At 36.8% G+C, this 22,615-nt stretch overlaps 1 protein-coding gene across 3 annotated transcripts in view; it reads left to right on the plus strand.

Annotated features, from left to right (window-relative positions):
• The window catches only part of MAEA (macrophage erythroblast attacher), a 35,876-nt gene that overhangs the window by 6,508 nt on the left and 6,753 nt on the right, over positions 1 to 22,615 (plus strand). For 2 of the 3 annotated variants that reach the window (XM_010000232.1, XM_010000234.1), the window contains 2 exons: positions 14,946 to 15,068; positions 18,104 to 18,180. In XM_010000232.1, the coding sequence (XP_009998534.1) occupies positions 14,946 to 15,068; positions 18,104 to 18,180 (200 nt within the window). The remainder of the gene's footprint in view (positions 1 to 14,945; positions 15,069 to 18,103; positions 18,181 to 22,615) is intronic. The other variant, XM_010000233.1, reaches the window with a different exon arrangement.

The following is a 22,615-nucleotide window of genomic DNA, read 5'->3' on the forward strand; positions in this document are numbered from 1 at the left end:
CAGCAGGAGCTCATCTCATGCTGAATCATCGTTACCATACCTACTAGGTCTGCTGAAAAGGCACTATGGAAATATTTTCACTTTCATAGCAAGTTGTATTATGCCTGATTAAGTAATGCTCAGCTTTGGTTTAGACATGAACATGGAAGTATGTCATGACACACTGCAAGATGGTGTGATACAAAGCATTGCACTTGTGAAGCTTTAAAGCTTTTCGTTCTGTTTGCTGAACTGAAACTTCGTTGATTTAAAACAAAAAGTTTCAAATAAGCTTATTTAACTTCTGTCCTCAAGCCTAATTTTTATTTGCATATAAAAGTAACTTGACTAGCACAGAACTTAGCTGCACATGTTGAATGCACTTAGGCCATATTTCTTCCAGTTTGCTAAATTATGCATTTTGCTCAACATTATTATTTACATTTTAGCTAAATGAGGATGGATTTCCCTCAGTCTTTCAACATCATACTCAGTCTGTTTTACAGTATGGTGACAATCTTTGTGAAAAACTAAGATATTCAGATTTGATCATTATACAGAACTTGTGGTTTTACTGGCTTAATATGACAACTTCTCTGTTCCTTTTTTCTTTCTTGCTGAAGGATGTGAGGATTGAAAAGTTCTCTAATGCTCAGTAATGTAATTTTCCTGTAGAGATTACAAAATATCATGGTATTTTTCTCTCACCCAAAGTAATCTTTGTTTATTTTAGTCTTGACTGTAATTCTGACAAACGTCTCCACCAGTGCAGACTTCAGAAGCACGTTACTGTATAGTGAGCCTGGTCATGTCTATCATGTTTTTAAATTTATTTTTATATGTATAAAGGCAATATAGTTACCACTGGGTAGGCACCATACCATAAGCCAGGAACCTGATAAAAAGAGGGAGTTGTGCTCAACTTGTCCAACCAGCCAGAGGTAAGGGTGGTGGACAAATTGAGCATGACCCAGCAGTGCTGTTATGGCAAAGAAGACTCAACAGCACTCTGTGTTGCACTGGGCCAAGCATCCCCAGCAGGGGAAGTGTGGTGATCCAGTTCCTCTGCGTTGCACTGACTTAGACCCATCTGGAATCCTGTCTAGTTCTGAGCTCCCCAGCAGACACTGGGGTGTGGAGTCTCCTTGTACTTGAAGATATTCAAACCCAGATTGAACTGAACAAGGTCTTAAGTAACCTGCTGTAGATGACCCTGCTTTGATCAAGAGAACCACACAACCTCCAGAGACCCCAGTGTCAACCATGCTGTGGTTCTGTTTCAATGACTGCAGCACAAATGGCTTTGCCATTATTTGAAAAGGCTGGAGGAATCAGCTCTTTCCATTGCAGCTGTCGCTTGTGGAGCCAAGATTAAGCATCTTTCAGTAGCTGTTAGACCAGTCTTGGGAGCAACTCTCAACCTGCTTGTTTGAAGTTTCTTGCATGGCTTCTGAGTGCTAAGAGACCTGCAGAGCTGCTAAGGTGCTTCATGGCTGGAAACAGTTTAGAAAGGATTCTGTTTCAGTGCCCAAAAGCAAACCAGTAAATCATTCATAAGTTTGGCAGTAATACACAGCAGACAGTTTGCACAAAGATTGACTGTGCACCACGCTGCCCAATTCTAGTAGTTATTGATGGACTGACAAATTCTAGTCTGCTTTCTAAATTAACTGCCTTCATAGGAACGATATTCTCGAATTCTTGTCATGGAAGATAAGCTCTTAAAAGCAGTGGTTATAAACCAGGAAGCAAACTACTATGAAAATAAATGTGGGATATGAAAAATTACAGGGAGGTTTAAATACTAGAGTTGGGAACTAGCTCAAGTTAGGAGTAACTTCTGGCATGCAGCATACATATTGTATAATGTTATATGGCAATGTAAGAAATAAACTACTTGCATTTAATGTGTGTGATATATCTTTAAAGAAAAGTAATGCTCCTTGGGAAAGTAAACCAAAATGTGAGTAATATTAAAACGAGAGCTGACAGTCAAGGACTGAAATGTCATGTTTGTTCCAAAGTAAATACACGAGGGAGGGGATTCTGCTGAGGATTTGCTTCTTGATGTTTTCTGGCTCCCAAATGATGTGAAAAACAGTTTGGGTTGAAGATAGAAACTAGATACTAAGTTTTTGTTATTGCATACAAATGAAGCTCATCAGTATCAGTTTGTTACACTTAATAATGATCTTATTTTGACTCTGTTATGACCTTGGAGTCCAACACCAACATAAAAAAGCATATTTTCATCTGCAGGTTCATGTATTCAGCTAGCTGGCAGGGTTCTCTGTTAACTTAAACTCTGATATTCTGTGTTCAGCTATGTTAAATGCTGTCTCATTTCTGTGCCATTAATTGATAGTAAAATCTAGTTTCAGAAATGTGGTGTTTCTGTAGGAAGTTGGTGGTTGTTTGTAGCTAAGTTTTATAATTAGGTTAGAAATGTAGTGCTTGGATTGCTGTTCTTAAAGGTGGGTGGTTTTTAAATTTTGTGCTTTTTTAATAGGAAGAAAAAACATATACATATATATGTATAATTATAATTTGCTTAATTATGTAACAGCCCTAGTGATTTTTTTGCCTATATGATAGAAAACAAAGTAAAATCCTGAAGCTGCCAGTCTCTCTTACCATATACTCGCTCTTTCTGTCTTAGTTTATTTTAGTGAAAAATGTCTCCTTGCCCTAATGCCCATACTGTGCAAAAGTTGTACCAGTGGTGAGGAATAGTATAAATTTAAACCAAGTGTCTGTGTGTTAGGGCAGGGAGCAGATGACTTAGAAGGCTATAAACCACGTACAGACAAAACTACTACATCTCTGGAGAGGGTGGGCAGTGGCACTGTAAGGTTGCAGGTGCATGAGAACACTTAAGTTGAAATAACTGTTTTAAATAGCTAAAAATTGTTAACTTGACCTTATATCGTAGATTTTGCATGCTAATCAAAGTTTTGCAAGTTATTGTTCTTAGGTCAGTAATGAAGGAGGTGCATCATCCTTCAAAGATATTTAACTAGCTATTTGAATTCCTATCACAGTTTCCTTTTTGCTCTTGAGAATTACGGGGGAAAATGTGAGGATTCCGTTGACTTCAGAAGTTTTGTCTAGACATATGACCATTACAAACATTGACCTGTATTAGAGGGCTTCTTGTCCCACTTCAAGCAGTATTAAACCAATTGATATCAGTCCCCAAAAGAGAAGTTTTCCTGTAGTGGCAGTTCAGAACATAAGCTTTTGTCAGTGGTTTCCTTCTAGAGCAGAACTTCTAAATCTGAAATCCAAATGGTTATTCCCTGGAGATGATCAAAACAGCTCAGATATTGTAAAGCCATTCTGAAAATAGTTCATTATATTTCAAACTGATACAGTAAATGTGTTTTTTAATAAATTTTTATTAGTATAAATGGTAAGAATAGTAGTAATTGAAAAAGCTGATTATCCTCCATTCTCGCCTCGCTCCAGTGTAGTCCGGTTCTTCCTCTTTTCTGTTGCATAAATGCAGCTTCATTTTGAATAATTGGAAGCACTTTTTAGAATGGATTAACCTGAGTATTTGAAAGATACCTGCAACAAATTCAGGTGTATTTTGTAGTCTTAATTTTGTTATGGGAAGTAATAAAATCTTATTTGATGTCTGTGGAAATAAGAAAATTTGAATTCTTCAAGTCAAGCTACATGGCTTTTAACCAAGTACCTGATCTTTTAACCCAAGTACCTTAAATATATTAACAACAAAAGACCAGGGAGACTCTCCATCTCCTATTAGATGCAGGAGGAAACATGGTGATGAACAATGAGGAAAAGGCTGAGGTGCTTCACCTCAGTCTTTAGTAAAAGGACCAGTTATGTTGAGGGAATACAACTCCCTAAGCTAGGGGACAGGGACCAGGAACAGAACAATTCCCCCACAATCCAGGAGGAGATGGTCAGTGGCACCACATAGATGTGCACAAAGCTTTGCGGCTGGATGTGATGCACCCAAAAGTGCCAAAAGAGCTGGCAAGGGTGTTCACCAAGCCACTTCCCATCATTTATCAGCAGTCCTGGCTGACTAGGGAGGTACCAGCAGATTGGAAATCAGCCAATGGAACTCTGATGTATAAGAAGGGATGGAAGGATCATCCAGGAAATTACAGGTCTGTTAGTCTGACTTCAGTACCAGGGAAGCTGATGGAATAGATCATCATACTGTTACGTGGTACATGCAAAACAACCAGGTGATCCAGCCCAGTCAGCATGGGTCTGTGAAGGGCATCTCCTTCTGTGACAGGGTGCCTTGCTTATTGGATGAGGGAAGGCCTGTGGATGTTCTCTGCCTTGACTTTAGCAGAGCTTTGACAAGGTTTCCCACAGCATTCTCCTAGAAAAGCTGGTTGCTCGTGGCTTGGGTGTGCACATGTTTTGCTAGATAAAAAAATTGGTTGGATGGCTGGGTCCAAAGAGTTGTGTTGAATGGAGTTCAATCCAGTTGGTAGACAGTCACGAGTGGTGTTCCCCAGGGCTCAGTGCTGGGGCTGCTACTGTTGAACATCTTTATTGATGATTTGGATGAAGGGATAGAGAGCACCCTCAGTAAGTTTGCAGATGACACTAAGCTGGGTAGGAGTGTCAGTCTGCTTGAGGGCGTTTCTTTCTGTGTGTTATAGGGCAAAATCTCACTGCAGCTGCCATTTTTTAGGTCATCTTTTCCTTGAATAACTGTTCCTACCAATGATTCTCTAAAAAATAGCAATAAAATTAAGAAAGGTAGCTTGAAAATGACCTGCACATTTCAACGTCACAAACAGGAACAGTATTAATTCAAAAAGTGAATGAAAAATGCTCTATGATAAAACTGTTCTGATCAAAATGCTTGGGTTTGTTTAGGTGTCTCTGAAGCTTGTCTCTTGGCTGTTGACAGAGGAGCAAAGATTGTATTGAGCCCCTAGCTGCCTGGATTTTAAAGTTTCATATTTAACAAGCTGATTGTCTTTACCTCTCCTACTGGACTGAAAGTTTCTTACACCTGTGTAGCTGGTGTTCGTGCTCTGAGGGATGTTCAGGATAAAGATATTTTGTGGTCAGTGAGTGCCCACAAGTATAGGCAGATCTGCATATCAGGAAGAACGTGCAGTTAGGATGTCACTTTTGTGTTTTTTGAGATCAGTCTGTGCTCCACTGAGTCTCAGCAGTGTCAGAACTGCATTCCACTTCATTAATGAATAGACTGTCACCATAGCAGACTGATAGTATATAGGCATGGAAAAAATCTGCATGTGCTGTGATACAGCTTTGTCCTACCAATCTCCCCAAAGGCTGAAATGGCTATTCAGATTGACTTGTATGTTTAGGTGAATTATGAGTGAAAACTTAAATCTAGAGTTAAACTTTAAGATCTAGGGAAATTAAAAAAATCCAGGAGTGTAACTTAAATCTAAACTTAAAAGTAAAATAGTCATAACAAATAAGCTACATAATACAGTTCAAGAGCATTGGGTCATTAAATTTTCAATACCTGAGTAGGGTGGATGTCAGTAATACGTGATTGCTTTAGTAAGAAATTCATAGGAATCTTCAGAAAAATTTGAGTGAAGGAAGCCATATGATGTTAAAGGTAAAAGCTGAATAAGTATTTCTCTTAACAATCGTGCTGCTGTAGCTTTAGAAATCTTCCTTGTTAAGACACGTAGTCGAAGAATAACTTGTAGGCAAAGACACAAATATATATTGAATTAATTAGTCAAAACAAGTTTATATTCATAACACTTCAATTTTTAAGTAGGCAATTAATATTCAGCATAATGCTTGCATGCTATCTTTGCTTCTCTGTCATGCAGAACATAGACAAGCTGATTTTCTAAATTCGAGGTCAATGGCAAAAGATGTCTGTTGTCTACAGTTATTTGTTGTCCCTTTCCTATGACTTGCTGCTCCCACAATAGATATATTTAAGAAAACTGCATATGAAAGAGCCCCTGAATTGGCACGACTTACCTAAAGGTGCCAGGATGTTAACTTGTGTCTGTTTTGAGTTACCTTAAAGTACTAGACTGTAGACAAGCAACTCTGAAACTCCTTTGAATGTGTGTTGGCTGTTCTTTGTGTAAGCATGGCAACTCTCACTAGACTGGAATAATGAATGTCTTGGGTGTGTTCATCTGAATTTCAAAGTGCTGTAATTCCTGAACAGCTTCACATCTGCAGTTTGTCTCGAACATCTTTGAGAATTAGAATTATGCAGACGTGAAGTAGTTAGGATCAACGCAGAATAACAGACTTTCTCATGACAAATCATTTGACACTTCAACAGCCAAGAACATGAAGTGTGCTGTGATGTTGCATGTCTATTTTTACAGGCCTGTTAGATAAAAATGGTTTATCTCTAGCGTGTTGTAACGGATAATTTATTACAAAATACCTAGTCTGGAAGGCTAGTAATTCAAGAATGGCTCTTGAATTGAAATTTTATCTACTGTGAGAATGGTGTTATCACCTGTAGATTGCCTAGATATGGAAGAGGTTTGGTTTCAATTGTGCCTCTGAGATCTTTGTACATTCTCCCTCAGACATTGCTTCATAGTGTAAATGTTACTTTACATTTAACACTGTATCTTATTACTATACTAGATGACAGGGGTTCACTTTTTGTGAATGTATGTAGCTGCTGTATTTCATTTGCTAGAAGTTACAGCAGAAAAGGCTGAGGAAGAGCTAAAACCAATTTTCTGCCCAATGATGCATCTTCAGCTCTGGAAGCTTAGTCACATTACTCTAGTGTAATCACTGATTACTGTGCTTAGCATGGTATAATGTAGTGCAGGACAAGGTGCAGCATTTTGCTGAGCTGCAAAAATTGCTGAGACACTAGTAGAAGATCCATGGAGAAAGCAGCTTGCTAATAACCAGCCCAAGTGCCAACTGCAACTGTGAGGCTCTACCAAAGTGACTTGTATGTGTGGGCAAAAGCAGGTGAATGAAACATTTCATTTGCTTCTGGAGCTGTTAGGACCAGAATGTGTATAGATTTGGTCACCACACCTCAAGAAAGCTGTTAGAAAAATTGGAGGGAGGTGATTGGAAAATGTAAGTGGGTGGGTACTTTTGACAGGTATGAGAGCAAAAATCTTACACCAAGGAACTTTGTCACCTGGTGCAAAAACATTTAGAGAGTTCACAGTGTATGGAAGAAGAGGCTGGAAAAATCCCAGTTTGAAATCAGACACAGTTAGAACATGGTTTAATCAACTACCAGAAGAAGTACCAATGTTTCCTAATATTAGATTAAAAAAAAATCTCCTGACAGATAATCAATGTAAGTTACTGGGGTCTTTAAAAAATAACCAGGTAAAATTAAAAGGTCATGGAAGATGCTCTTATGTGAAAGCTCTACTGTACACCATGGGATGCTGTTTTTACTTTGTAGACAAAAAACTTTTCTGGCTCTTCTGTTGATGGATCTGTGGTTTGGCTGTCTGTCTTTGCTTTTTGCTAACAGCTAGCTCTGCAGCTGGCTTTTGAGTAGGACATCAATTACTTTGTTTATTTTCTTTGTAATGCTGTTAATGTGTGTAGCATTATAACATTTAATAGCAGCTTAATGAACTTCAGACAACATTTTATGAGTAGAGAGTAAGGAGGCCTCTTAATGTTAGTTTGTGCCTCATTTTCACTGATTTTCAGTAACTGATGTTGTTGTATTTTCAGCACCTATGCCATTGTTTTCTTAACACTGTGTTTCCTTTTGGTCTCAATGCAGTTTATACATACTCTGCATTCGCTCTGAAGAATCTTGTAACCAGCAGCCTTTCAGTCCTCCCCATGTATAGGGGCAGAGGAACTGACTGTGGTGAAAAAGATCTCTCTCTTCATGTTGCTGCCATCAAAACCTATTGCCTTGTCCCACCTACACCTCATCCTTTTTTTTTTTTTTTCCATACATGTTTCCCAGTAGGCAGTGTTACTGTAATATGTTCTAGTCCTCCTGCTCTTGCCAACCGACATGTTTTTCACTGTTTCCCCTCTGTGGAAAGACTGATGTTTTTATAGTCCTGTTGTCTACCTTGTAGCGCTTGGCATCTGCTGCCTTCTCCAGTTGTGTAGTGATAATCAAGGCGTCTAGATGATCCCTGAATTTGCTCTGTATCCATCACAGGGGGAACTTCAACAAACAAATACATTAATATAGAAGACTAATTTGACCTTTTTTTTTCATAACTGTTGTTTGTTACATTTCTATTTCAGTTCTATAACTGTCCTAAACTATATTGAGGGTTAGGTTGCAAATTGTGGGGTATGTTGTTCAGTGTGTGAGTGCTCATTGAAAGCTTAACACAGATTTTTTAAAGTTATTTTAGAGTGTTTTTATTGTATTTCATGGACAAGTAGTTTAAATTAATGCTTACCATACTATTGAATGCTAAAGTGCATCAGCAAAGCTGTTTTTATAATGTGAAGGCAGTGCTTTTGTGCATGTAATATAGATAGATAGTCAATCTTATTAAAGCTGTTGTACGTATGTACTCTTGGCAACAAGGCACTGATAGCTGGAGGCATACTTGGCCTATTTTCAATTTCATATTGATACTAGTAAGCAATTAAAAACAAACAATTTACTTGTTTAAAAAGACATAATCAGCATCTTGTGATATTATGAATCGCCTATTTTTTTACAATAAATCAACTGTTTTATGACTGCTGTTCCCACTAGGGAAGCTTTCTTCTCCACAAAATGCCACCTTTTTTTCACATGAATAATATATATATATATTTATCTTGTAAGCCTAACTTCTGTTTTTGGATGAATCCTCTTGCTTTGATGTTAGTTCATGATGAGGGAAGGGAATACCAAGTATTACTTGTTTTAATATTTGTTTCTGATTGGTTTTGAGCCTTATTAAAGATTTCCATTTCATGTGTGAAATATTCTGGATTTTGTTTTAATACATAAATGTTTGTGTGACTTACAAGGGATTTTATCACAGATTACTTATGACAGCTTTCCAGACTTGTGGCTGGAGATACCATAAAATAAAAGTAAATAAATTTATTTGCAGAGGGGAGACTGATGCAGAGAAATTACTATTGACCTGACTGCTCCAAATTTGAAAATAGAAATTGAATATAATAAAAGCTATATTGTTAACTAAAGTAGTGACTCTTTTTATCTTTTTAAGCCATTTTTGACACAGGATCAAATGCAGAGTTGCAATTTTGTTGCATCTCATGCTGAAATTAATGACCATTTTCTTGGTGAATTTAAACAGCCACACATTTAGATCTGAAACTGTATATTGAAGAGCTTGTTTTTTATATTATGGGAATGGATTAATTGAAAGACTTGCTTATAGTAAAGAGACAAAGTAATTACTGACACTTTGAAAACAAGTTGTAGTGAAGTTAAGATTTTTACCTGCTATGAGAGAGAAACTTCACCTCTCATATGAATCTACATATTGTTGTCTCTTAGGACTGTGAAACTAATTTAGTTTTTCTTGTATTATTATTGTATTATTGACTAGTTATTGTCATTTAAAGAAAAAAAAAAATTGCTTGAGATGTAGTTACCATGTAAAGATGTTTCACTTATTTGTAAAAAAAAAAAAAAAAATGGGATGAAGGCTTCTGTATTTGTGCTGATGTCTGAAGAGAAAATCAGAGCTTCCTAAAGGCATCCCAGGACACTCCTAAATTGCCATGTTTGAAGACATCACTTCTTGTATGTGACTGAAACAGAACTCTTTGGTGGGGTTACTGTTGCTTAACTTTGATCGATCTTACTTTGACCAGTTTGTAGTGAAGTGACTAAAGTTTGCTTGAGGTCTTTTGGGGGTTGTCTTGTGTGCAAATACTTGAGCATGTTATCAGTAGTTGCACAACATCTACCAAAGAAGAAAGGTAAACAAGTTTGATAGGCATTCATTATTTGTAGAGACTGCTTTTTTTTTTTTTTTTGTATGGGCTTGGTTTCAGTAAATATGTGGAACAACTACTGCTTTTTTCAGTTTCACTGATGAAATCGTAGCTGTTCAGGACCTTGAAGTTACAAACTCTGCTTGGGCTTAAATTAAAGGAAGTCCACAATTCATGGTATGGTTGCCAGATTCTCACTTGGTTCATAACCTACTAATAGACACAGATGTGTTTAATTTCAAATTAATGCAAAGCTACAATACCTACCAGGTAGAAACCATTTACCCTAGTACCTTTGTATGAGCTTTCTTACTATTTCACAGGTATTATTCTTCAAATAACCTTTGCTGTATCTTTGTTATTAACTTTTTCTTCCTTTCTGTAGCGCAACCATGTGAATCCATTAAATTCTGGGACCGTTTTAATTTGTCTCTTAGTTTTGATGTCTGAAACTAGTGTTTAAAGTAGTGATTATTTTTCTTCACAAAGCAGTTATTCCATGACTTCAAGAACTTGTGGAGCCTGACTTGCTGTAGGTGTGTCCTGTAGCTGATGAAAGCTTTATTCTGAATTGCCCTTCTGTGGAGAAAACCTGTAGGAGATCTTTCTAGCATTGACTCTTTGATATCTAAATAACTAGGAAGTGTTTGCTGAAAGCTCTCCCTCCAATAAGGACAGGTGCTGGAGTCTTCTGAAAACAGGATACTGAAGAGAACCCCAAGCACAGAGTTGAGATCCCCTGAGAATCTGGTCTCTGTCGACTCCTGCTTGTATTGACCAGAGAGTCTGAAAGCTGTTTGAAGGAGGGGATGTGCACATACATGTTTGGGATGGTCTTACTAATAAACCATCTCAGAAAATGGAAAAGCCCTACAGGGATACAGCTTTTATGTTGGCCAGGAGTATATTTAGTAATAATCATCATAAAGGAATCCTCATTCTTCATAGTATTTTATACCTTAATAATTGGAGTTCTGTGCAGAATCACAGGGTTGGTAACCTCCCTCCCTGGAGGCACTTGCAGCTTAAAAAGAAGCAGTGATATTTTAAAAGCTATATATATGGAAATCAGGCAGAGCACAGGGGATGGATAAATGTATGCTTTGTTAAGGAAGTCTCTCTGATTTCACTTAAGTGTCTTCAGCCTTCAAGCACTGTTTTCACTAACAAGGACTCTCTTTCTCTGAAGTTTGAACTGTTGTAATGGAATTAAATAGTGCTTTTATGATGAAGTTCATCCAGTACTTCAACAGTTACCCTTCTAATACCTGGTTAGTGACTGCTGAGTAGAAGGGAACACATAGTGGGGCTTTTCTGAGCAGAATTATAAAATCTTGGCAGTACTTCCTTGCTTGCACTAGAAGGAAGAATAATGCTAATGTTGTGTTCATCCTTTTTAGTGTTTGGATAATTGTGATACTTATGGACAGAGTTCTCCTTAAGCCATTTGAAACTATGTTTCAGTACAGTTGTAGAAGCCTAACTAAGGGCAAGTTTGATCTTAATCTTTCTTCCTTACCCCATGTCAGGTATACTGCACTTGTAAGCAAATTAAGGCAAAGTCATTTAGGCAAAATTATCATGGCCATGCACAGGAGGCTGGAGATGGTTTTATATCAATACTAAAATATTTTGTGTGCAGTGCAGAGTTCAGCTATGCTTCTGCAGTACTGGAAGTATTGCAGTCACTTTTACAACGTAAAAATGAAATTTTGAAGTGAAGGTTTTACAGTGTTGCAGAAGATGGTAGTTAAAGACTTTAGAATTGCTTTTTAATTTATATACAAGCCTGAAAATGTTTGCCATGGTGCTGAATGCTGTGTCACTTGGAGGATGCACATGCAGCAATGGATTTCTTAAACTTTTTCTCTACCTGCAAATCCAGTGGCAATATTTCTCTAAAATTGAGTGTTTACAGTCATTCAGTTTTATTCGTAACCAAATTATATAAGAGAAGCTCTTTGTAACTGTATATTACATCTTAATGCCGTTTGAGGAACTGAGGAAGACAGTGTTTCAGTGTGGTCTACAGCTGATGCAACCCTGAATTGCAAAATACCTTCAGCAAATTAGGCAGGATTGGGGTCTTAATGGGGGCTTTTCTGACTTGAATGTGAGATGCTTCTTACAACTATTTAGGCTGCTAACTGGTTCCCATCCATACAAGATGCGGCAGACAAATAGTTCTCCAGTACTGTATAGAAGAGCTGTGCTGGTTTTGCTAAAGCCAAATCATCCTCTGATACTCCTTTTTTCTTAGCCCTAGCTAATGAAAGAAGCCATGGAAAAGGACCAGGAGTAGGCACCTCTAAAAAGGAAGATGGGGAAAGTGTAATGAGATTATAAAACCTGGGTGACATGAGCACATGTGCGTCTTCCAAAGGTTTATAGCCTAATTGTGTCATAGCATTTTTCCTCTATCAATCTGCATCATTAAGACTAGCTACATTTTATCAAATGCAAAAGCTATTTATTTCCCTACAGATGGATTTGTTAATGCTCTTTTATATTATTCCGTAGCTTTCTATCTAGTCAGCAGAGAATAAATTCTTATTTATTGGTGCAATTTAAAAATGATTGTTAGTTCTGAAAGAAACTCTTCTAATTAAAAACGTTCTCTCTTTTCTGGATACATACTGTCTATTTAACAGAGACAGCTGCCAAATAACTTTTGGCAACTGTAAATCTAATTAGCATTTCTGTACCAAATAGAACCTTTTTTATTTTAAATTTGCAAAAGGCATGTAGCCATTCTCTTTTTATTGGAAGAATTTTGTCTGCCTCAACAGCAGCTACAATCTGTTTGCTCATAGTTGAGGGTTACTATACTAACACCTGATTGATAAATGCATATAGTTGGGATTTGCTCACCAGCTCATTGACTTAAAATAAATGCTGCCCTTATGCTTCTTTAAAAAATAACCTTTTTCTTTTTTATAATGAAGCTTAAACTATAAAAAACTAACAAATTAGATTAATCTGTCATTTATTGTCTGCCTAACATATCCAGCCCTTTTTTTAATGTAGAAGAAAATGCTTTTCATTTAATTTGGTATAAAACAAATGCTGTTCATTAAGAGGATGCATAGTTCAGATGAGCTTGAGAAGGTGTATGGAGGTGTTTTTATTTTTAACTGAAATTGAGTCATCTTTTCATTCAGCATCTGTGTGGAAAAATATGCAAACAAGATTATTAATATTGTTGCTTTATATGTCAAATTACTTCTACAGATGGGTTACATGGGCAAAAGGTTTTTATGTGGTTACCTTATCACTCACAGGGGAATAATGGAGTTTTTTTCCACTTAAAAATATGATCAGAAAAACTTGGGCCTATGTAAAAGGAAGATCACTGTCATGATCCTGTAGGAAAACTTGGGGGGAAAAAAAATAATTATTATTTTGTGGAATAACTGGCCTCAGTCTGACCTACCTAGTTTTGATACTGCTAGAGCTACTTGAGGCTCTTTATTCTTTTGGTGGTACAATGGTTTTGTTGCTATGATCATACGATCTGTAAAGTGTCATCACATGTCAACAATCCTTAACATTTTGTTTTTAAATTCACATTCAAGTCAGAAGAGAGAAAACTTTAGTAAAAGTTGCAACTTGTGCTGCACTGTAAAAATACCTGTGGCCATATTATATATTTGCAAATAACCATTCTGACAAACTTAGCATGATCTGGTCCATTTTCCCAATACTATTAGACTTTTTAGGACAATTTTTAAGGAAAAATTGGCTAATGAAATGCAAGATGTGAATGTGATATGCCTGATGCTACTTCTATCTTTTATGTTTGTCTCAAGGAGGTATAAAATCTAAGACTAATTATATTCAGCTGTCCTAACAGCTGAAAGTGCCATCTATTTCTCAGTGTTTTTTTTCATTAGAGCTAGTTTAACATTGGTGATATTCAGCATTTCATTTGTATAATTTTCAGCATTTTGCTGTGAATTCTACGTAAAAATGAGCTTGTTCAAAATTAGACTGTATATTAAACAAATGGGTTTCTGTTTGTGTGTTGAATTATGGTTTCCCACAGTGTATTTCCTTCAGAAACATAGGAGCTGACACAGCATGGCATATTTATGCAGCTCAGAGATATCTTCTGGCAGTGCCAAATCGGAATGGATCCTGTTCATATCATTTGAGAGCATCTACCAAGTCTATTTTCAATGGAAGTAGAATCACAGAATCATAGGGGTTGGAAGGGACCTCTGAAGATCATCAAGTCCAACCCCCCCGCTGTAGCATGGGAGGAAAAATTCTTTGATACCCTCCTAGTTACTAAATTCTATTCAGCCATGTTTGCCTCGATTGATATGAATGCATAAAGCTGCTGGTAGTTAAAAAAGTAGCACAGGTGTATTACAGGTTCATTCTGGGCAAATTTGATACTAGATGGCTGCTGTTTCTTAAACATCTGCTTGTGGTAAGCACTTGAGGAATATTATGACTCACCCATTGCCTAGTTGTTGTAGTTAATATAGTGCCTTTGTTTTATGATCTCAGTGTCAGATGTTAGCAGAACTGTTGCAAGCAACTGAAGGTCTGAAGCTTAAAACATTTAGCAAGTGACAGAAAATACAGTGGAGACCTCTGACCGTTGTAGGACTCTGCATAGAACTCAGCAATTACAGCTGGCTAGATATAGTAGATTTAGATTCTCCTCTTCTGTATAGTTCTTGCTCACTTTAGCGAAGGTGGTGGGCCAAGCTTTGAGGAAACCAGGTATTCCTGTCTGAACTACACTGAAGTGATCATAGGATCTGGTTGCTTTCTGTGCAAAGCTCCTAGGTTTAATCTTTACTCTTTTTCTTATAGTTCTGTTGAATTGGTAGACTCAGAAAAATATTTTCATTGTCTCATTATCAGAATGTCACAGTGCATGGAAATGCAGTCTTTAAAATGCACAGGAATGTCTTTTTGTAAAGTACTAACCAAGAAAAAATGAGGTCTCCGGAACAAATTCTTTTGTGTTTCTCTATTCCAGTTCTGTACAACAGTGTATTGCTGTTTAAAGTATCAGTACAGTTTAACAAGACCTGCTTTCCTTTTTATTTTTGAAGGACCTGGTAAATATTGAGATGTTTTTGACTGCAAAAGAAGTGGAAGAATCATTGGAAAGACAGGAGACTATGACGTGCTTGGCTTGGTGCCATGATAACAAATCCAGGCTCAGAAAAATGAAGGTATGAAAATGTAACATGTTCATGTTTTGCTTAAATTGTTTTCTAAATGTTTCCTAAACTACTTGGATATTTGATGTGGTCAGTTTGGTTTAAATTATAGGTCTTGAATGAGACCTTGTGTAAAAGAAAGGACAGCAACAAAACTCTTCTAGGGAAGTCAGAGCTAAACTAGCTCATGCAAGTGCCAAACCTAGAAGTGGGTGATAGGTCATCTTGTGGTTACAGGTGTTGTGTCAACAAATTATCCTCAAATAAAATAATAGCCACTTGGTTTTAGTGTCATTTACAGATGTCTAAATGCAGAAGTATGTCGTGTCTTGATGCATGTGAACTTAAAATTCTTTACATCTTGCTGAGAATGTAATTCAGTTTATACATGAAGGTATCTTAAAAGTGAGATCAGTGGGTAAACCTGTGTCCTCAAGCTTAACACTGGGGAAAATTTCATACAGATTTTTGTCTTAGTATTTTTTAAGTGCTGTATATAAGAAAATAAAGCTTGAGGGAAGCACTTTCTGTGAGAAACCACTGTTGAAATGTTTTTTTAGAAAAATAAAAGCTGAGTCTAATCAAGTCCTAAACACAGTAAGTCTTTCTCAAGCCATTGAGTACCACCATCTGATCTTTCTGTGTAGCTTGTTCTGTGCAGTTGGTTTAGATTTCCTTGTCTCTTAAATTCTGCATTTCAAAACATGCTGTAATCTTTTATAGGGCTTGCAGAAATCTGGTTTGAACTGATATTAACCAAAATCCCTGCCTCCCTCAAAGATGTCTGTCTGATCTTTTTTTTAACTAAGCGCTTTCTTTAACCCAAAATGTTTGAGTGCACTTAATGATAGATAAGCAAAGAGTGACGTTCTCTGTCACTCAGGGGCGCCAAAATGAGAACGAGCCGAAGATGGGACGCAAAAGTAAATCAGCCAGTGATTACTCTAAAGAAAATGATGATCTTGTTATGGAAACCATTAAAGGAAAAGCAGAATTGGTATGTAAACGCTATCCCACAGTTATACTGCTAAAAAAATCCCCCTTGTGTAATCTTAATATGTTAATTAATATAAGAAATAAAATCTTAACATCTTATGTTTTCATCACTGATTTTTAGCAAATACTAAATAAGGAAAAAAATCTTCCAGGTTCCTCTTTTTGGAAGAAAAAGCAACCAAAAAAAAATCTATTTCTGCAAGCCCTACTTTTTTTTTTTTTACTTTTTTTTTTAAAAGAAAAAAAAAAACACCACCAAAATAAAACACCAACCAAGAATCCCAAACCAAAGCTAAGGCTGTGAGATCAGAGTTAGAAGAAGAGAAATCGCTATGCTTCTTTTGAAACACAAATAAACATTCTGTTTATGGTTGCTTAGCTACTCATCAGTGTTAATATTCTAAAATCCCAGCCATCACCTTAATGCAAGCCTAATCTAAAACTTAAACTGGCTGTTGGCCTGGGAAAGCACACAATCCTAAAGTCTTTACAGATGTGAGCTATCTAGACTCTTGAGAATAGCTGCTGTGGGCTTCTTTGAAGGTATACAAAGTTGAAATGTGTGCATCATTTGATCATCTAGTACTCCTCTTCTAGTTACACTTATCTAGAGAACTCATACAGCCATGGGCTTGCAGCTTACTTGAAGATTCATAGAAGCAAACCATAAACTCTGAAGATTGTTTTGGGTTATGAGTTTTTGCTGTTGAAACATTTTAATGAAATGCGAAGCCCTATGATTTAGCATCATTAACAATTTTAAAGCTTTATTAATTTTTTTAGTAGAAATGAACTTAGCTAAAATTCTAAATGAGGTGTTTGTGTAGATGTAAATAACTGGGTATTTAAAGTTCTATTTGACAATTTCAAATAGAGAAGACATTTTTTTTCTCTGCTGAATGTGGACTTGAGTACAGAAAAATGCATAGTTGGAAAATAACTTTGATTCCTTAAACAAGGACATTTTGAACATTTTATTTCAAATGGCTTACATTTCAAAGCTAAAAATAAGCAATTGTTGCAAAGTGTGCATTAGTCACCCTAGGCAGTTAACTGATACAAATTCGGAGTTGCTCAAATTCCTATGGAAGTCACTGAGGAATTTTGATATCACTGTGGTGATGGACAATAAACAAAAAGCAACTATTCATTAGGAGCATGGGGGAAGAAGAAAACCCTAAACATTTGCCAAACGAAGCAGGGTAACTCAAGGAATACAGTTCTTTTCAAAATTCAGAGGACTTTGGGTTTTTGTTGTAATAACGTAATGCATTTTGTTGAGGTAATAAAAGAGTTGACTGTGTCCCTGTAAAGAAGCAGGGTCACTTGTTCTTTTATGGGGGGAGAATCTTTTTAATTCCACATACTCAAAGTTTTTTTATAGATTTTGTGAACTGGTGATGGAATTTGATTTAAAGGGACACTGTCAACTTCATTAGGCTTCAAAATTTACCTTTTTCCAAAAACAGGTAAATGCCACTTGGTTTTCTTGTTTGAGACTTGTTTCCAGCATGGCTTTTAGATGTTTGACAAGAAGAGTGGGATAGAAGTTTGAAGAAAGGGAGGGAGGGGATTGCAGCAATTTAAACTCTGTGCTTTTTTTGTTAAATTTGGGGACTTTCAAAATTCAAAGACTTGTCTCTTCCTTACAGTCTTCTGGGTAGACCTCTCTTGTCTGTGTTATCGGAAAGCCCCAAACGTGCGTTGAATTTACTACTTTAAATTGCAAGCAAGTACAAAGAAACTATCTGTTACTCTCCCTTGCATCTTGGATAATGATGCTTTTAATCATTAGGAAACCAAAAAAATCATCCCTGAAGTTTTGAAGGAGGCAAGAGGAGGAGGTTTTTGTTTGCTTTTAGGGAATTCTGTGCTGATGGCTTGTCCATAAAAGTTGGCAATTGAACTCATTTTGCATGAATGCCTAAAAGCAAGCAAACAAGGTTGCATGTTATTAACACTTTATTTTTTGTTGTGCACACATAGTACTCACCATACTGTTCAGTGCAGTTTTGGCACCATCTAAGACTCTGTCTTGTCTTTCATCTCAGAGCTGTTTGGAGTTCAGCCTAAGGATTCAAGAGTTCATTGAACTCATTCGACAGAACAAGAGACTGGATGCTGTGAGGTACGAAATTAGGATGCTTACCAAATAATTAACTTTTTCTTATTGTGCTTCATTAGAAATATGTGACTACTGTTGCAGCACCCAGAAGCCCCACTGCTGTAAAGGATCTTGCTAGTGTTGTGATCAGTCTTTGAATTTAAGCTGGAATTGATTATTTTTTTTAAAAGCAAGGTGTCATTCCACAGATGCACCATTTAAAAAAACTTTACTTTGTCACTGAGACTCTTCATCTTCTTATTCTTGAAAAATCAAGGTTTTGAAAATTTAATCTGTGTTTACAAAACAATTGTATTTTCTGGTGTCATACAATGTAATGAACTAAATCAGTTCATTACCCTTACCTAATTGTCAAGAGGTACAGCTAGCTTCTCAGAGGAACTCATTGCAGTTTTAATTATAAAAAATCCTAAATTGTTAATTAAATTAACAGGGGGCTTGGAAATTCATGATCTTTAAGGTCCCTTCCAACCTTAACGGTTCTATGATTCTATGATGTGAATCAGTAACAGAACTAGGGTCAGACACTGGTTGACTTCAACCACAAGACAGCCTTTCTGGCAATGCTTACCAGCATTGCAGGAAGCATGCATACTTTTACATTAGTGGTCCTGATTTAAGGTGTTGGACTAGTGTTCCAAGATAACACAGGAAACCAGTTCCGCTGAAATGAGTGGAATAATTCTGGTAAACATTGTTCTTGCTAGCACCACAAAAATATGACACAGGTAGCAGAGCTACTGGACCTTACACATGGACACGGGAAAAAGGAACTCGTAGCAGGTTCTGTTTTGTAGGAATATTTAAACCCAAAGAGAGGTGACAAGGTTTTTGGCCAGACTTGAAGCTTTGCTGATACATTCTGGGGGTAACACTGTTGCTGCTTAACAGTTCTGACAAGTTCTGTGTTAAGGAAATTTTAAGTCTTGCTGCCTTTAAAACTGTATTAGGTACTCCAGAAACTGAAACCAGCAGCAGGCTTCTATTTGTGGCTAAGCTGCTTTTTGGTCAGAGAAGCACAGAGCTATAGAACACATACAACACTTTTGTAACATAAGCACAGACTGAAAGCATTCTAGTGCACTCTCAAGTTTTAGATGTAGAAATTCTTCTTCAGGGCAAACCACAACTCCTTTTGAATAATGTGGGTGAGAAAGGCTTAGTTGTTTAAAAACAAGAGTAAAGGAAGAGGTAGTTCAAGTATGTGGAGATGCCAGTCTAATATTAACCCCCAAAAATATTTACACTAAGCTTTAGGGTTATTTCCAATTGTTATTTCTAATTTTACTCAAATGTATTACTTGCTTTGAGCTGACTCATGTAATTCCTGCTTTGTCCTACTTGCACCTGAATCACTGTGGTTTTGGTCACAGCCAGTGCAGCTGTGCCATCTGATAAACTCCAGCTCATTTTAATGTTAATTTAAAAAAAAAAAAAAAACCAAGAAAACAAAAACAAACCCGTATGCTAACATTTAAATATGTTCACTTTTTGATAGTGCACTTTTAGATATGAGAACTTTTTGATAAGAGTTCTCAAATCCTAAGGAATTGTCAGGTACTTATGAAATCATAAGATGACTCAACCACATTATCTGTCTTCTGAAGTCTGTGGTGCTGTTTATATCCAATGAACACTGTGCTTTTGTGCCTTTAGCTTTATTCTCCTTTAAGTTTGCTTCTTTGCCAAATGTGCAGTCATGCATCTTAACAATGAGTAGTCCAAGCTCTATAAACTATTTTCTTTGAGCTGCAGTTTCCTTATGTAGCTTGGAAACCAGAGGGCAGGCATAGAGCCCTCTAATAAGAAGACAGGCTGAGAATTGGGACAAAGTAGACAAGGTTATTCTGTATTTTATTGTTTTTGCTGGATATTTTCCAAATCAGAACTGGTCGAATATGCAAGTTGTCAATGCTGAAGAGGACCCAGCAGTTTTGGTGCAGAATAATTTGTATTTTGACAGCCTCTGGGGTTTAAAACTTACAGTTCCTATCTACATTGCACCTCAGCATCCATATTGAATGTTGTTAGGGGTAAAGTTGTGGGTATTCCATATGCCTATTCAAATTCAGGGTTGAGACATATTTTACACTTGGCAATTAAAACTTGTCAGTTATAACAATGCTGCTGTAACTTTGTAATGTCTTGTAAAATGAAAAGGAGCTTCTGTATCTTTTCTATATCATTCCTTTTTAACAGGGTCAGTTTTAATTTTGCACATTTGGATTTCAACATCTCAAAGCTTTCCTGAAATAATGTGACTTAAAAATGCTGGTTTTTACCATTTCATTCAGCTTTGCTTAAAAAAAACCAACAAAATGTAATGAATAAGGGAATATATTTTGGGAAGGTGTAGCATTACTCATTACTTCTAGCAAACTGTTGCAACTTGTGTTTTTATTAGCTTGCTTCTGCTAAGTGCCTGCAGCAGGATTCTTTCAGTATTGTGTCCGTGGTGCAATAAATAGGTCAGGCATCCATTAAAAAGCAGAGAAAGGCTGTTTACCGAGTAGTTTCCTATATGAGTGGAACTCTGAGAACTGACATTTTGTTGAAACGCAGCTGGTGTTTAAATAAGTTTGAAAGCTTTGCTTATTGCCTGCTGAGAACCTCTGAAGTGACATGTTGCTTTTAGGTTAAAATTGATATGAGCTTTAAATATATGCATCTTGTTTAGTAAGTGTTTGATTTTATTTTTTTTTTGTCACTTTCTAAAAAGTGTTTCATTTTCTGCCACTTTTTAGAATATGAGTACAAATGGACCTTCCTCTAAGTGTAGTTTATCAGAGTAGCCTTGGAAGTTCAAGCTTCAAGAATATACAAAAAAGTATTTATTGAGTATGAAGAGTAAGTCTCTTAAGCTTAAGTACATCAAAATTTTTTAGCTGGTAGGATTAGCCTTTAAATCCCACAGTTTCTTTAGGTTTGTTGTGGGGTTTTTTTAAAGCTCATACCTATTGCAGTAACAATGAATGACTGACACTAGCTTCACACTTTTGAGGGTCTTGCTATAATTTCATTCTGGGAAATCTAACAGCATTCTGCTAGAGATGCACAGAGTTCTTGGCCAAAAGCTTGAAAGACACCCTGTGCATTTGTATATAAAGGACAAAAATAGTAAATTAAAATATCTGATGATTTGTAGAGTTAGGAGAAAGTGGCTGAAGTCTGTTCATTATAGTAAATTTCCCTCCTAAATGAACTCAGTTTTTTCCTTTATTTTTACTGTGGGGTGAGAGGTGGGGTTGAACTGGCATATACAAATAATAAAACTTTGAGTATAAATTTTGCAGGCAGCCATGATGAGAGAGATAAAGGCATTCGGGCATTGGTCAGAAAGACTGATGATCAGAAAGACCAAGTCCTTTCTTGGTAACAGCTTATGTTTATTTATGTTCAGCTATTGCTACTTCTTGATAAATATGTTCATTCTTGCATTCAGGCCTATGTAGATGCACATGTACACGCTATATAGCTTATACAATTTTTGTAACAACTTCATGTACCCTTAATAAACAGTAAACTATAAACCTTCAAATCTTCATAAATATCCTTTCATTCTTTGATTTTTTAAGTACAATCTCTGCTGTTCCTGCATGGGGTAAAAGCCTTGTTTTCTTAAGGGACACATTTGGAAGGGAAAGTCAGGAGGTAGAAGACTAGCAGAAGGTCACTTTAGAAAACCTAGTTCTTTCTGGCTGAACCCAAAATGGCCATCACATACCAGTGTGTTCAGTAGTCTGCAAACGATAGAAGTGTTGGATTGCTGAGCACTCCTTTGAATGGGGAGCATACAGTTAGTGGTTATATATCAAACAGACACAAAGCAAAGTTTTAATTCTAGCTTTTCTTGAACTCATACAGGTAGTGTAGCCAGTGTTTGCCTGTTGCAGCTCAAGGTCTTTGTGTAAGTGAGGGGATGTGTTACTGAAATGTTGTTAGTCTTTTAAGAGCAAATTGTCAAGGCTTGATGGGGAGCAGCACCACAATATTAATGAGGCTTGTGCAAAACTGAAGTGCCACTTCTGGTTTAACATCACGCAACACAAGTGCACAGTGATGAGTTTTCAGATGGTTTTTTTTTCCTCATGCATGCACACACAGTAATTTAGCTTAACTGGTAGGTCTGAATTTTTTGCCTGAAGATTTCTTTTAAATAGCTATTACTTTGTAGCTCTGCACTGACACTACTTTAGCATTCTTCCAGTATTTGCAGGCTGCCTGGTCTCTTCTCTCAGGCCATGGATTTTGCACTTCTGCTCTCATAACAGTAATCACCTGAGGAACAGTATTTACATTCCTGAATTCCTCACCCATAATAGGAAGTTGAGTGGAAACAGTCTGTCCTGCATAACTTCCATTGCTTCCTGGTTTGGGTGGGAGAGGAAGTAGGAGTACTGAAACACTGCTAAAGAGACTGTTCTCATGGTATTGATGA

Source organism: Chaetura pelagica, unplaced genomic scaffold (genome assembly GCF_000747805.2).
Source record: "Chaetura pelagica isolate M959 unplaced genomic scaffold, ChaPel_1.0 scaffold116, whole genome shotgun sequence".
In the NCBI taxonomy this organism is placed as follows: domain Eukaryota; kingdom Metazoa; phylum Chordata; class Aves; order Apodiformes; family Apodidae; genus Chaetura; species Chaetura pelagica.